The sequence below is a fragment of the Dipodomys merriami genome, unplaced genomic scaffold (genome assembly GCF_024711535.1).
Source record: "Dipodomys merriami isolate MVZ:Mamm:240054 unplaced genomic scaffold, mDipMer1.0.p SCAF_961, whole genome shotgun sequence".
Classification (NCBI taxonomy): Eukaryota; Metazoa; Chordata; class Mammalia; order Rodentia; family Heteromyidae; genus Dipodomys; species Dipodomys merriami.
In genome coordinates, this window is record NW_027206581.1 from 194,399 (window position 1) to 210,977 (window position 16,579).

General features: G+C 56.1%; 1 protein-coding gene across 1 annotated transcript in view; it reads right to left on the reverse strand.

Moving 5' to 3' along the window:
- Positions 1-609: 609 nt before the first annotated feature.
- The window catches only part of LOC138821914 (anoctamin-2-like), a 124,892-nt gene continuing 108,922 nt past the window's right edge, over positions 610-16,579 (reverse strand). The window contains 5 exon segments of the mRNA XM_070014362.1: positions 610-1,305; positions 4,047-4,152; positions 10,471-10,652; positions 12,617-12,669; positions 12,952-13,104. Of these exon segments, the coding sequence (XP_069870463.1) occupies positions 1,051-1,305; positions 4,047-4,152; positions 10,471-10,652; positions 12,617-12,669; positions 12,952-13,104 (749 nt within the window). The 3' untranslated portion in view covers positions 610-1,050.

A 16,579-nucleotide genomic window follows, 5' to 3' on the forward strand; every position in this document is an offset into this window, starting at 1 on the left:
AGATCAGAGTCTCATGGACTTTCCTGCCCAGGCTGGCTTTGAACCGCGATCCTCAGATCTCAGCCTCCTGAGTAGCTGGGATGACAGGCGTGAGCCACCGGTGCCCAGCAGTTCTTTTTCTAATTATATTTTTCATGATCTTTACACCATCTTACTCTCAAAGATCAGCGTCCGGGTGTAACGTGCCTTGGCCGGTGCTACCCTGTTTGCCATTCTCCCTAATCCAGAGCTGTCTTCATTCTCGTTGGTGGAATTTCCAGACAAGATCTCCTAGGTCGCCAGGGCTGGCCTTAAACTCTCCTCCTGGGGTCCGGGATTACAGGTAGGCGCTACCATACCCGGCATGTGTGTGTTTCCAGGTTAGAAACTTCACTTCTCTCCTGCCAGGTGAAAGGCTCCCCTCCCTACCCTCGACGAAGGGAGAGAGAGAAAGGGATGGAGGGGAGGAAGGAAGGCCGAGGGGGACAGAGGAAGGAGGGACCGGAGACGGCCAAGACCAGACCAGACCAGCTTTACAAAGGAGGTTCCCGTTTATTGACTATTTGAAAGTCTGAGCCGGCCCCTCCCCGCCATGGCTCAGAGCCCTCCCCCCCACCCCGGCCCCCCGTGGGGGGTCCTCGATTTCCCCGCCCATGGCCTGGTCTGTCACTTAACCTGCTGCCCAGTCCCAGGTCCAGAGGGGCCGCCGATCCCGCCGAGCCCTGGAGGCCAGGATGGCAGGGTGGGAAGACCCGGACTGTGCCTTCGACCTCCAGTGATCGGGGTGCGGGGGAGGGACCCCAGAAGCTCTGAGGTGGGGAGAGCACCCCCCCAACTAGTGGGGTTACCAATCCCCACGAAGATCTAGCTTAACAGGGGAACCTAAGAGAAATGTTAAGCTCGGAGTTTCTGAGAAGCAACGTGGCTTCTCCCCCTTCCCTCCCCCCCCTCTCTGTCTCCCCCACTTCCAGGCCCTGGAAGCCGATGGGGGGGGGGGTAATCAGACCGGAGAGGCAGCCGGGATGTTGGAGAACCTGTGCTGTGTGTGCCCGCACCCTCTCTGGTCTCTGATCACACATTCGTGTGCTGGGACCCGGAGGATGCCAGGCTGCTGGGCTGGCTGCGGGCGGACGGGGCCGAGCTGGCCGCCCGGCGGCTCCTCTGGCTGCTGCGGCCCGGCTCGTCGGCCTGCCTGAGCTTCTCATGCTCCTCCTTGAGGAAGAAATCCACCAGCAAGCTCTTCTCCTTCTTGATCTGGTCGCTGATGTCGGTGGGGACGTCGGGGATCACCCAGTCCACCAGCACGCTCAGGAACATCACCAGGTTCTGGGGGAGGGGCGGGTGGGGGGGGCGGGGTGAGCGGGTGTGGGGGTGTGGTCCCCCTCCCATGAGGAGCTGAGTGACCGTGTCCACCCTGTGTCCACCTCCACCATCATCAACCCCGCCAGCCCTCTGGCATCGATCCCTACATCCCTGGGACGGACTCATTCAGAACCACGTGTGATGGGGTGGGTGTATTTCTTCAGGACCTGACTTAGATCACAGTCACCCTCTGCACATCACCTTTATCATCACAGCAATCCAGATTGTTTGATTTTTTTTTTTTTTGGTCGGTCGTGGGTCTTGAACTCAGGGCCTGGGTGCCGTCCCTCAGCTCTTCAGCTCAAGGCTGGTGCTCTACCACTTAGAGCCACAGCACCACTGCTGGTTTTCTGGTGGTTTATTAGAGATCAGAGTCTCCCAGACTTTCCTGCCCGGGGCTGGCTTTGAACCGCGATCCTCCGATCTCAGCCTCCTGAGTGGCAGGGATGACAGGCGGGAGCCACCGGAGCCTGGCTTATTACTCTTATTAATAATGTTAATGGTGGAGTTTGGTGTTACTGAGATTTGAATTTAGATTCTCCTCCAGTTAACTGTTTGCTTGCTCAGGTGGTGCTCTACTACTTGATCCAGCCACCAGTCTGCTTTATTTTTGCCAGTCGGGGGCTTGAACTCTGGGCCTGGGCGCTGTCCCTCGGCTCTTCTGCTCAAGGCTTGGCGTTCTACCACTTGAGCCACAGCGCCACTTGCGGCTTTTTCTGCTTATGTGGTGCTGAGGAGTCGAACCCAGGGCCTCATGCATTCAAGGCGAGCGCTCTACCACGGAGCCACCTTCCCAGGCCCCCTACACTGGCTCTTATTTATTGATATATCACCTAAATTGATCAGGATAAATATACGCCTTCACCTGGTGTGAAATAGAAAGTCCTAAGACAAGATCTGGTGTCAGAGGACCTCATCTTCCTCTCTCCCTGTGTTCACTCCTCTCTCTCTCTCTCTCTCTCTCTCTCTCTCTCTCTCCCCCCCCCTTCCCCCCATCTCTCTCTCTGTCTATGCTCTAATGCCGTCTATTGTCTTATTACCTTTTAATTTCACTCCGGGCCTTTCATCCACCCTTGTAGCCCAACAAATAGAACCTGTGCCGTGGGCAGGGACCCCCACCCCCACCCCCCATCCCACCCCGCCGGGCAGGGCCCCAGGAAGTCGGGCCTTGCATCCCATTCTTCCTCCTCTCCCCCAATCCATCCCAGACCCTCCTCTGCTAGGCCGGGGGCACACGGGGGGGGTGTCTTCTTCCTTCTGAGAACCCCCCTACACCCCACAAAGGGCAGTGGCTGAGCCCTTGAACCCCCAGAGCCGAGGGAAGGCCTGAGCCCCTGGGGCATGGGAAGCTGGGAGTCTGATGGGGGTGGGGGGAGGTAGGGGGGCCCTGTGGAGAAGGTGGGGCGGTCGTGGGGGGGTGGGGCTGGAATGTCCGGGTGCCACATTTCCCACGTAATCGCCCCCATCTCTGCCGAGGTGGAATCACCTGTCTTCGGGTAAAGCTCACCTGATACAGGGCTCCTCTTGTTTTTGTGGGTCTGGGGGGGGCTCCCCAGGGGGCAGGGATACCTTAGAACTCTCCAGAGAGCCGCCTTCGGTGCGGGGGGGGGGGGGAGGACTACAAAAGCCAGGGGGGGAGCAGAAGAATAAAGGATCCGGGGTCTCGTGTTCAGGGTTGAGGGGGGCTCGGGGGGGGAGATGCCTCTCTTTTCCCACTGGAAGACTGGCAGGACCCCCCCAGTGGGAATGAAACGGGGCTCAGAGGATCTCAGGGGTGCAACTGGAGCTGTGGCTATTGTAGAGATAAGGATCAACCGGGGTGGGGTGCGGGGGGGACAGAGGAAGGACACCCCCCCCAGAAGAGAGAGGGGAAGAAGAAAAGTCCTGAACCTCTCCTGGGTTTCCCCCCCCCCGCCCCTTTCCCTTTGTGTCTGCGGAGATGAGATAGGGCGCTGGGCATCTTGATTTCAGGGCCATCTTGATTTCAGGGCACAGCCCCCCCCTCTTCCCCCCACTTTCCTGCCTTCATCTGAGGTTTCCGTGAGAAGCCAGCGAGCGGCCATGCAATCGACTCCGCGCATCTGTCTGGAAACCTTACTCTCGGGGTTTTGTGCTCTTTCTGTCAAGGCCGTCCATGTAAAGCGGCGCCCCCCCTCCTCCCCTGGAAGGCCCCCCCCCCACATTTGCTCCGGGGAAAAGAGAGAGAGAGAGAGAGAGAGAGAGAGAGAGAGAGAGAGATGTTGACTTGGGACTGATGGGACACACAGCTAGCCGAGGATCGGAACGATGGGAGAAAACGCGATCGGGCCTGTCCCGTTCGGAGACAGACTCTTTCCTTTCTGCAGCTCCGTACACCGAGTGGTAGATTCCCGGGGAATCCCAGGCTGGTGATCGTGGGATCATGGGACACCCATGCCGGTCATCCCAGCTCCTCAGGAGGCTGAGATCTGAGGATCCCGGTTCGAAGCCAGCCCGGGCAGGAAAGTCCATGAGACTCTGATCTCCCATGAACCACTCAGAAAACCAGAAGTGGTGTCGTGGTGCGAGGGGTAGAGCGCCAGCCTTGAGCTGAGGGACGGCGCCCAGGCCCTGAGTTCAAACCCAGAACAGACACAAAGAGAGGGAGCCAGAGGGACGCAGGCTGCTGGCTGGGGGCCCTGGGGTTGGCCCCGAGCGGCTGGGCGCGGTGTGCGGCTCCCGCTCACCTGGAAGATGATGACGAAGGCCAGGCGGGCGGACAGGACAGACCAGTACTGCTTGGAAAAGTCGTAGGGGTTGGGCGCCCAGGGAGGCTCTCGGTAGTCTTTGAACCTGTGGCAGAGAAGCCTGACGTTAAGCCAGGGAGGACACGGGAGGGAAGGTCCGGGGTCCAGACAACGAAAGGCGTCCACGCCAGCGAAAGACGGCTGGGAAAGGGCTTTTCCTTCTCTGTCTCTGTGTGTCTCTCTCTGTCTCTGTCTCTGTTTCTCTGTCTGTATCTCTGTCTGTGTGTGTGTGTCTCCAAAAAGCTTCTTCCAGTATCCAGATTTGAATGCTTGGGCTCATGAGAGTATCTTGAAATCCACGGGGCCATCTTGGTCCCCGCTGGCCTGTAGACCCTGAGCGGGTAGAGAAGGGGAGACCCCCCCCCGCCCCGCAAAGCTTTGCGTGAAGTCTATGGGCTTGCGGGGAATGGGGGGCCAACACATCCTCCTGGGCTCCTCCCCCACACCCCATGCCAACGGGGGGCGTGTCACGTGACTTCTATGGATATGGGGGGGACCCCTGGGCTGGGAAGGACAGGGGGAAGAAATGCGGCAGACACGGGCCGGGCCGGGGGGCACACTCAGCGTCTGGACCCTTTCGCCGTTCATTCGTGCAAGCCAGCCAGGCGCCCCCCAAAAGGCAGCTGGGCTCTGGTTCCGGTGCTCCGCTCCGCAGCTCCTGGCCGGTAGGAAGAGGTGGAAGCCAAGTTCTGGGTTCGAATCTGGTCGGAGCCAGGTTCCCCCCCCCCCACCGCAGTACCTTAGGGGACTTTCTCCCACCAACCCTTGGGGCTGACGCTTCCTAAACAGGAAGAGTGGGGGGGGGCGTCTCTCCAGCCCTGGATGGAGAGAAGATGGTGTTCCCCACCAGACAAAAGGAAGAGCGGCAGACCGGGCCGCGGGAAGGGGGGGCATGAGTCTCCCCAGGAGGGCCTGGCAGCTCCCCAAGCCTTGAGGGGCCGATCACAGCTGTCCCCAAAGCTCCGTGTGACATCCGGGTGCAAAGCCAGGCCAAGCCACCGCGGCGAGGGCCGGCGGGGAGAGACCTGGCCCAGGACAGAGATTCCCCGCCAGGCCCGGGGACCGAGACTCGGCTGCGTGGAGGAGAAAGTGGATCTCAGAGGGGCTGGGCCCAGAGAAGACCCCCATGATGGGAGGCCCTGTCTCCCCCAAACCTTCAGGAAAGGGGGTGCACCCCCCCCGCCCCTTACCGAGGGGGCTCCGGCCCCCCAGGCTCTGCCGCCGCCCCCAGCGGCCAGGCCAGGGCTCTGTCTACCGGGGAACAGCTGCTGGAGACCTGGTATGAGAACCACAGCCTCCCTCCCCCGCCAGCCTGCAAGGAATCCATACAAAATCGAATTCTGCTTCCAGAACTTACCACGGCTTTAAAAAAAAAAAATCCCATGGCCCTTCCCTGAGGTCCCAAAATATGTTTTGAATCTACCAGGCACAGCTATCTAACTGAAGCTGGGAAGGGGGGGGGAAATGGGGGGACAAATGCCCAGGTCTTTCCAGAAAATTCTATTTGAAAACACCTCCACGTGGGGAAAGCGAAAGGTGGCCTCTGGCAGATACTAGAGAGAAAACGGACACGGCAGGAAACAACGGAGAGCAGTTGAATGCATCGTGGATCTGTGAACTGCGCGCTATTCCTCTTTCCAAAGCTAGCTTTAAAAACAAAGACAATTATAGTCTACAGTAAGGAATAAATATATATATATGCATATATACGATATGTATATTGATGTGAAAATGACAGAGAGCATGCTCCTTCCCGGCTGGGAACAATGCACTGGGATTCTACTCTAATTCTGTTCTATTTCTATGCCTATTCTATTCTATTGCATTCTATTCTATTCTATTCCTATTATATTCTATGCTGTTCTATTGCATTCCATTCTATTGCATTCTGTTCTTTTCTATTCTATTGCATTCCATTCCTTTCCATTCTATTCTATTCTATTGCATTCTATTCTATTCCTCTTCCTATTCTATTCTATTGCGTTCTATTCTTTTCTATTGCATTCCATTCCTTTCCATTCTATTCTATTCTACTGCATTCTATTCTATTCTATTCTGCTGCATTCTATTCTTTTCCATGCTATTCTATTCTTTCTAGTCCTCTACCCACGGTCCCTCTGAAGAGATTCTACCATCCACTAATGAACCGTGATTCATCATCTGAAGCACACAGATTGCTGTAAGCCGCCAAGCAAATAATTAATTGGCTGTTTGCACGCCAACGTAGGTTCAGATTTCATAACTTTCTCTTTTTTTCCAAGTGTCCTAAGAAGTCAGGCTTATCAAATGTGCTCACCAAGTAACCCGAAAACACTCATTAGGAAGAGGAAGGCGATTGGCCTGCAGAATAGAAATATTCGCCACCGTGCCAACCATCATCTGTTTGGTTTCTGAGCTCGGGGCTCGGAACGGGGGGGGGGGGGGGGTGGACGGGGCTTTGGGGTCGGCAGGTGGGGACACGGCTTCCGCCGCTTTCTCTGCCTGGGTTCTGTGTCGTGGCTGTCATTTGGGCCTTAAATGCCCCCTCCTCACGCAAATCCCCTGTGCACCGAGGCTTCCTCCTTTGGGAAGCAGTGACTTTTAAAAGGAGGAGCTTAAGGAGAGGTCTTTAGGTTATTGGAGCGGGGAGGAGAGGGGAACAGGTTATGTCCTTGAAGGGGATGGTGGAACTCCGGTCCCTTCTCTGGCTTGCAGGAAACATAGAACGTCAGGGATATGTGACATTCGCAGGCCCCAGAAGAACCGGATCCATGGACCAACCGCGAGCACAAAGCCCCACCCAACCAGGCGCCCAAAGTAAACCTTTCCTCTCCCTCAGGACCTCAGAGGTCCTCACGGCTCCTTCTCCTGATACCCAAGGGTTCTTCATCTTCCACGGGGGCCGGGGCAGGGGGGGGCGGTTCCAGGGCAAAGAATCCCACTCCCTGATCCCAAATATCGGGGGAACCCCATAACTACCGCTCCTACGCTGTGCTGGAGATCCTGAAGGATTTCAGATTCTGCCCCTTTCCCACCCTACCCCCAGTCTGTGGGATTTTTTGTTTTTGTCGGTTGTGGGGCTTGAACTCAGGGCCTGGGCGCTGTCCCTCAGCTCTTCAGCTCAAGGCTGGCGCTCTACCACTTGAGCCACAGCGCCACTTCCAGTTTTCTGGTGGTTCTGGGGAGATCAGAGTCTCACAGCCTTTCCTGCCCGGGGCTGGCTTTGAACCACGATCCTCAGATCTCAGTCTCCCGAGTAGCTGGGATGACAGGCGTGAGCCACCGGCGCCAGGCTGTGGGATATTTTGTATCTCGAGACACCTAGCGTACGGGACTCAAACAAAACACAGAACTCACACGCGGTCTCAAACGTATCGTGTACACGCATCCCCGGGTTCACTGTCTATGACAGACGGAATCATCCAGTGCCTGTAGCCAGGCTGCCTAGTGTTCGATTTGTTTGCTTGGTTTTCTACTTGTGACATTGTGTGGCCGGGGCTGAAATCGTTTCCTATAGAAGGGAATTTTCAGAGTTTGGGTTTTTGGATGAAGGATGCCGACGTTGGCATGAAGGATAATGAAGGAAACTAATTTTCTCCAAAGGTGATTTGTGAACTACACTTCTTCTGTTCAAGGAGACCAGGGCTCTGGGGCATGTGAATATCAAACCTTTCCCAAGCCAGAAAACCCCACACAATTGGGGGTCATATCAGCACAAGGGCTTCTCTCAGGACCCATAGCCGGGTAAGTTTGGGCGGCCAGTTTTGTTTTGTGTTTGTCAGTCCTGGGGCTTGAACTCTGGACCTGGGCGCTATTTCCAAGCTCCTTTTGCTCAAGGCTGGCGCTCTACCGCTTTGAGCCACAGCGCCACTTCCGGTTTCCTGGTGGTTCCTTGGAGATCAGAGTCTCACGGACTTTCCCTCCCCAGGCTGGCTTTGAACCACGATCCTCAGACCTCAGCTTCTTGAGGAGCTGGGATGGCAAGTGTGGCTGTTACATTTTTTTTCTTTTAAGCAGAAAAGAAATCGTGGGAGATCCTTTATAACCAAGCCCTAGCTTTTGCAGATGGAAACACAGAGGTAGGATCTGAGGGCCCATATGACCTACCATCACTTTTGCCTTCATTTCCAGCATCTACCACCCAGAACCCACAGAGCGCAAAGAAAGAGCGGAAACAGCGCATTCGGGGAGCGGGGCGGGGGGGTGGGGGCGCTGGTCACCAGCCCACCACCCCCAGATCACGACTTTTTTCTTTGGAGATGAAGTGTTAGAAATCTATAAAGGATCGGTTGGTTCATTCATGCCATCAACAGCGACGCAGAGGCCAGATCTTCACCCACCGTGGGATTGAATGAATGCCACCGCTCCCCCCGGGCAAGATTTCCCCCGTCCCAGCTGAGATCACTTCAAAACTCCCTGCCGAAACTGGCCGTTATCAAAAGAAAACAGACCGGCCAATTAGGGCACTAATGAGAACCAGGCCAAGATGGTGGTTGGTAAAGATCTAAAGATGGGGGCGCAGGCCACACCTGGAAAAGGTGACTTGACTCCCTACGGAGTCAGAGCCAGGGAGAGTCTTCAAAGACTTTTCACTGGACCATCAGATATGGAACTACTTAGTCCACGGCGGCAAATAAAATACAGAGTCTGGCAGGAGCCTCCTGCAGACAGGCTTGAGGGTGGTGAACACCTTGTTTGGACGGTGTCATTCCCCAGCTCTCCCGGGTGGTCCTGCCCTGGTGGGAGGCAGGTGCCACGCGACTGTCCATTCTCCACAACATGGCGGCCCTCGTCCAGCGGTTTGCAAAGGACACCCGGAACTCAACATCGCTGGAGAGTCCACAGAGTGGCCCAGTTAGGAAGACTTCCAGAGCTAGAGTTAATGCCCTCCGACTCCAAAACATGCTACGTGAGTATCTCTGGATCTGAGTTAATGCCCTCCGACTCCAAAACATGCTACCTGTGTATCTCTGGATCTCGGGTAGGGAGCCGGGGCCGCTGCCTAACGTTCACTGTTAGTTTCTTAAAGATGCTGGGCTAGAGCTCAAGGCCTCGGTTTTAGTGGACTCCTCATCTCCAGGGGTCAGAAGAAAAAGGGGTCATCGGCTGCCCAACACTACAGGAAACCAGGACAGACTTCATTTCCCACGGCGGGAGCAATTATAAACACCGACTCGGGCTGTCCAGTTAACTGAGGTTCCCACAATGCTCCTCTACCAGTCCCTCCTTCATTCTCAACCAATCCACATTCCATCCATCCATCCATCATCCATATATCTACCCATCCATCTACCTATCTACTCACTCATCCATCCACCCACCCATCCATCCATCCATCCATCCATCCACCCACCCACCCATCCATCCATCTATCCATCATCCATTTATCCATCACCTATCTCCTCACCCAGCCAGCCATCCACCCATCCACCCATCCATCATCCATCTACTTGTCCATCTACCCATCCACCATCCATCCACCCATCCATCTACCCATCATTCCATCCACCCTCCTATCCACCCACAGATCCATCCATATGCATTCATCCATCAATCTCTCCACCCACTTATCCATTCATCAATCAATTATTAATCTATCCATCATCCATCTATTCACCCATATGTACATACATACATCCACTCACCTATTCATTTATCCATCTACCCATCTATCCATCCACACACCCATCTATCCATCCATTGACCTACCCAACCATTATTCATCCACTCATCCATCCATCATCCATCCATCCACCCACCCATCTCCCATCATCCATCCATCCACACCCATCTATCCATCCATCCATTCATTCATCCACCTATCCATCCATCCGCCTATCCATCCATCAACTCATCCATCTACCCATATATCCATCCATCCATCCATTTATTCATCCACCTATCCATCCATACACTTATCCATCTATCCACCCATCCATCCACCCATCCATTTATCCATTCATTTATCCACTGACCCATCCATCCACCTATCCATCCACATATCCATCCATCAACCCATCCATCTACCCATCTATCCACTCATCCATCCATTCATTCATCATCCATCCACACATCCGCCCACCTATCCATCCACCCACCCATCCCTCTTCCTACTGGTTACTGGGTAGGATCCACATTAGAGAGATTTCCAACTGCCATTCTTACCCACTAGAATAGGCTGCCCCACACTGCATGGGTCTGACTTGCGTTCCCTGTCCCCTACGCATGGGTTTGGATTTTCAACGGTGGCGGCTGGGGAGACGTGAGGGGCAAAGGAAAGGCGTGGAACACGACCGGTACAGGTGCTCTAGGTAATTGTTGGTTCTCTCGAGCGTCCAATACTCTGCCCCCCCTTTCCCCACACACACACTCCAGGCTACTTTACCTGCAGAACTGAACCTCCTGGTCGAACTGCGAGTTTTTGGGCTGGGTTCCCTCCTTCAGCTGGCTCACGTTGAAGAAGGAGAGCGTGTGGTTCACGAATCCGTGCAGGGTGCCGTTGTGGCTGTAGGAGTACTGGTACACGAGGCGGGGGATGAAGTCCGAGGTGACAGCAATGACAAAAGCCTGGAGTGGGGGGGACGGGGGAGAGGAAGGGGAGGGAGGGGACAGGAACACAGACACAAAGGGCTCAGTCAGGATGGAGCCGTCTGGAGGCAGAGATCCGGAGGACGGCGATTGGAGGCCAGACCGAGAGACCTCCCCATCTCAAAAAACAAGCTGCGTGTGGGTCACACCTGTCATCCCAGCCATCAGGGTAGGATGGTACCAGTCCTGGGCCCCGGTGCTGTCCCAGAGCCTCCTCGCGCTCAAGGCCAGCGCTCTGCCGCTTGGAGCCACAGTGCGCCATTTCTGGTTCTTTCCCCCCCCCCCCCCCAGTAGTTTTATTGGAGCAGTCAGAGTCCCAAGGACTTTTCTTGCCCGGGCTGGCTTCGAACCCTCGAGCCTCTAGATCTCAGCCTCCTGAGCGGCTGGGATGGCAGGCGTGAGCCCCTGATCACGGTAGTTTCTAGATTGTTTGTCAAGGTACCTGTGGGTGTGGAAGGGCGCGGCCTTTCCTGAGAAGGAACGACCCCACGGCGGCCATCAGAGCCGCACTGGTGGAGCACTCGCTTATACCCTGCCAATGTGCCCGTCAAGTTCCAGAAGGACTGGAGGGAACGGCTGGAACTGTCTTTCTCTCTCCTCTCCCTCCCTCTCTGTTTCCATCTCTTCCCCTCTCTTTCCTTCCTTCCTTTTTCTTTTATCATACTTTCATTGTCTCTAGATCATTGTATGAAGGGGTTTCGACTCCACAGGTCAGACTGAGAGGGTACGGCACCCTGATCTCTGTCCCTCCTCTGTCACTGTCCCCGGTCTCCCCCTCCCCCCTGACGCTAGCACCCCGATTTTCTTAGTTCCATTGTCACCTCCGAACCCCAACACCCCAAGTGAACCGGCTTCCTGGCGGGCACTCATTTTGTCAGCTGTAGGTTAGCTGTTCAAAGGACTGGCACCGCTGGGATTCTCGCCCACTGCACATCTGTTTACTTCCGTGTTCGGGCCTGAGAGCTGGAGTTGGAACCCCAGGGCCTCTGGAACGCCAGGCCCACATCCCCAGAGAAACCTTTTTGTGGCAGCTTCCCTGTGTGCCGGGGGGGGGGGGGGGGCCGCCCACCGGGCCTCCCAAGGTGAGCCTTTCCCTGGGAACCTCCTGAGTGCGTAGGCCCAGATTACAGGCCTGCATCACCATACCAGGTCCGTTTGTCAAGATGAAGACATTCTAAATGCCAAGAGGTGATTTCCAACACCCGTCCCCAAGTCCCACATCAGAAGGGAGGGAGTCCCAAGGGAACACAAGCTGTGTCCCCCTCAACCTCCCCGCCCCTCCCTCCCCTAAACTGGCAGATATTTTCTTGGGACAAGGAAGGCCTGGGCCTGGCCAGAATTCAAAAGCAAGAGGTCTTGCTGGCTAGATCCCAGCAGGACTTCCTCTGCAGAGGTCAGGCCGGGGAGGATTTTTCTTCCCTGGGAACTGCCGTCTGGGAGGATAATTAAGACCTCTTATTGACAACCCTCAGGAGGAGAAGCCACAATTAGGACGGAGTTGGGGGGGGGGTGGCTGGGAGCGGCTCCAGCTCATTGTTTTAATTGGGGAGCTGGCGGGGGGAGCAGAAGAAGAAAGAGATGCTGGGGGTGGGGGGCATAGGGCGGAATTCTTTCCTCCTCGTTCTTGGCTGTGAGGACAGCCCCGATCTCCACACCAGAGGCCTCGAGGGCTGCGGCGGCGGCGGCCGTGGTGGTGGTGGTGATGGGTAATTAATGACCTCGGTTTCTCTTAGGGAGACTAAGCATGCAGTCCCAGAAAGCCGGGGGCTGAGATGTCGGGCCAGGTGGGGTGAATAGAAGCCCAAAGCCCTCCACGTGTGTGGGGGGGGGCTGGGTGAGATGGGGCTGCTCCCCCAGGATTCCAGGGGGGGGAAATCGCACCTCCCTCCCCCCTCCTCCACGCCCCCCTCCCCCCCCCTGGATGACCCAGCACCAGCACTCACGTTGATGATCACCGAGAACTTGCCAATGCCGGAGAGAATGTCGAACCAGATCCCTGCAGGGAACAGTAGGAAGGAGGTCCTGGGTTCCGGGCACCTGGGCGCACCCCCCACCTGCCCCCCTACTCCCCTCCCCCTCCCCCCCACCTGCTCAGGTGTGAGGTTTGGGGGATATCTGGGCCGTGGGGAGGGAGGGAAGGGGGGATCCTGAAAGGTGTGGGGAGCTCTGGACTCCTCCCAGAATCCCAGGGGGGAGGGGAGCCGGGGGAGGGGAGAGGGGGGAGCCCCCCCACCTTGACTTTTAAGGTGGCACCCCTGACTTTCCAGGGACGACGCACCTATATCTTTGGTTCTCACGGCATCCGGCCGCCTCAGCTCGGTGACAAACTTTTTGGCGTCCAACCTGACCTCGATGACGTTGTTGAGCAGGGCGAACACGGGGGCCAGGGGGAAGGAGGCCACGAAGAGGGTGACGAACCCGAACTGGATGACTAGGGGAGAGCACAGAGCGGGGAGCAGCCCGTGGGGTCGGGAGCTAGTGCGGGGGGGGGGGCTGGTGTTCTCCCCTCCCCCACCCCCCCCCACAACACTTGGAGGTCTCCAGCTCCATCGCCCCCCCTCCGCACCCCCCACCCAGGGTCCTCAGGAGAAAAGCTCTGGGCCGGAGTTTGACAACCCACGACGATGTTACTTTGGAAAACAGAAACAAACACACCAACCAACAACACTTTCCGAGGTCCAGCATGGTGGTAGGAGGCCGGAGGTGGAGACCAGCAAGGTGGGGGAGGCCAGGTCCTATTTGACTATTTGATAAATAACTGAAAGCCAAAAGGACTGGGTGTGTGGCTCAGGTGGTGTAGCACCCGTCTCAGACGCTCAAGGGCCCTGAGTTGGAGCCACTCAACACTCCCCAAAAGGAACTCCCAGGTAAAGAAAATCGTCCCACACTCTCACTCTTTAGCTTCTATTTTATCTCATTGTGATGATTGTTGTTGTTAGGAGTATTCGTTTTCGTTTGTGAGACAGAGTCTTGTCGAGGCTGGCCTCGAACTTCAATGCCTGGAATTACAGGTGTGGGCCTCGGGCTGGGCAGGTGGCTCAGTGGTAGAGCGCTCGCCTCGCATGCCTGAAGCCCTGGGTTCCATTCCTCGGCACCACAGAAAAAGCCGGAAGTGGCGCTGTGGCTCAAGTGGTAGAGCGCCAGCCTTGAGCCAAAGAAACTCAGGCACGGCGCCCAGAGGAGACGGAGGAGACAGAGGCCGGGTCTGGCATTTGAGGGGCCCAAAGGTGGGAGAAAACTGTGCATAAACAAGCACACGGGGGGGGGGGGTGTCGCTTTGTTTTTCCGAGAGAGAACAGAGAGACAGAGCTCAGGATCTGCACGGGGTAGGGACTAAGGAGGGTCGCTGTCAGGGGGAGACTTACGAGGGGCGGGGGGTGGTACCACAGGCAAAGCCTGGATTACAGAGCTCTTGGGAAGGCATCCAGACTCAGCCCCGACCGAGGAGAGCAGCAGCAGGGACCACCTCCCAGCTGCCCTGGGGGGGTCCCCCGTCCTCCCTGGCCCCCACAATCTCACGCTGCCCCCCGGGGGGCTGCTAAGATGCCCCTGGACCCCTCCAACCTCCCCTGCGCAATCTCCCCCACGACTGCCCAGCCTCCCGTCCGTGGAGCAAGAATCTGCTGTCTGTACCCCAAGCAGACCCCCCTTCGTGTGTGAGGTCTGGGCACCGAAGGAGAAGCGGGAAACCCCAAATCCTGGACCCGGATGCGCGTCTAGCCAGCCGCGTGCCTTCACCCGGGCCTGGGCGTTTACACAGCGCTGGCGATCGGTGATGGGGGAGGGGGGTCCGGTTTCAATCTCCCCCCACAGTCCTAGCTCCCCCCACGCTCCTCCCTCTGAGCCAAAGCTCCAAGATTCTAGAACATTCAGATAAAGAATGAAAAAAAAAAAAAAAAAAGCCCAGACAGACCCAGATGGACGCATGGGTATGGGTTGACCGATAAGACAGAGGGACAAGGCAATAGAGATGGAAATTTCCAGAAAAAAAAATGCATGGGAGTCCACCCGACCAAACATATGTGTGTCTGTATGGGGGAGGAGAGGGGTTACTCGGGCTTGAACTCACGGCCGGGGCGCTGTCCCTGAGCCTCTTTGTGCTCCAGGCTGGCGCTCTACCCCTTGAGCCACAGCGCCGCTTCTTGGTGGCTCATTGGAGATGCGAATCTCATGGACTTTGCTGCCCTAGGGCTGGCTTCGAACCTCGATCCTCAGATCTCAGCCTCCTGAGTAGTTGGGATGTCAGGCACGAATCACCAGCGCCCGCCTTTTGTTATACTCTTGAGTGGAGAGGATCCAAGCCATAATCCGCTCCTTCACGTAAATCACGAACCCCAAACTTGCCAGATCAGATGAGAACCGTTTCCCACCAGCCTGCACCAGCCTTCGCCCTCACGGCTACTTGTCTCTAAATTCAGCCAGCCCCCCACAGCGGGTTGAGAGTGAACACCGGAAACTTCCAGAATGGTATATAATCGAAGCCAGCTTGGCTTGACCAGCCACCAATCAGCACCTGGCCAAGCCAATTAGGGAAAGGAAAATTTAAAAAAAAAAAATCCATAAATTGATTTCCAACTGGACCTCGACAAAGCCAGCTGTAGAGCATTCCGGAACACCGCTAGCTGGAAGCGGGCGTGCAGCCTGGCAAATAAAACGGTGTGATCTCCCAAACTGTGTTCTTCTCTCTCCCTCTAAACCCCAACAGCCAAGAGCTATCGGAAATAACCAGCCCTGGCCCACCCATGCCCAGACACTTGGGCCCACTGGAATCATGGGTGATCATCAGGTGATCATCAGGTGAAAGGTACACGGAAAATTAAACATGGCGGCCTCCAGGGCAGATTTGCTGAGCATCTACTTGGGGAAGGAGAATGGTAGAGTGGACAGACATCTCCTGCAGCAGCCAGGGTTTGCTGGGAAAGAGCGAGGGGGAACAAAGTCTGATTTATCGTCATCACTGACTGGAAATCCTTCAGCGAATTCACACACACACACACACACACACACACACACACACACACACACACACACAAGCCCAAGGTGTATATATCCAAAGCCCTTGGCCATTCTGATCTCCCAAAGACCCTGGGCCTTTCTTGATCTCGACTTCTTTTAATTATTATTTTTTGGTCGGTCATGGGGCTTGAACTCAGGGCCTGGGCGCTGACCCTCAGCTCTTCAGCTCAACACAAGCGCTCTACCGCTTGAGCCACAGCCCATTTCCGGTTTTCTGGTGGTTCATGGGAGATCAGAGTCTCACGGACTTTCCTGCCCGGGGCTGGCTTTGAACCGTGATCCTCAGATCTCAGCCTCCTGAGGAGCTGGGCTGACGGGCGTGATCTCGACTTCTCTCTGAGGAAGTTTCCCCCAGCCTCCTTTGCTCCTCCCTCCTCTGGGGCTCAGGACTGACATGTTGCTGGAATGTTGGAGTCTCGCCCGGGGTCCAAGCCTTCCAAACCACTGGTGCATTTCTACCCAGGCCAGCTGGGCCACCGCCCTTCCCTGTGTTCTCCTAACGGAATTACCTTTCTAGTCTTTTCTGTGCAAGCTCAACTCCAAGGTAAGCTTCCCCTGGGCACTGTCTCTCCCCACCTTACCGGGGCCGGGAGGACTTGAGTGCCCCCCCACACACACACACACAGACTCTCTCTCTCTCTCTCTCTCACACACACACACACACACACACACACACACACACACACACACACACTGGCTTTGTTTATCTGACCCATGCCCCGTGCCTCAGGGTGGATTTGACTCTTTCTTGCATCCTTACTCTCTGCAGTGAGGCATGAGCAAATAAGCAGGTGCTTGAAGCTTGCCAGTTTCCTAACTATAAGCTAACTGTGAAACAGAAACTTGGGGGGAGGACCCTCTAAAATATATGAACTGAAAGCACTCTTTTT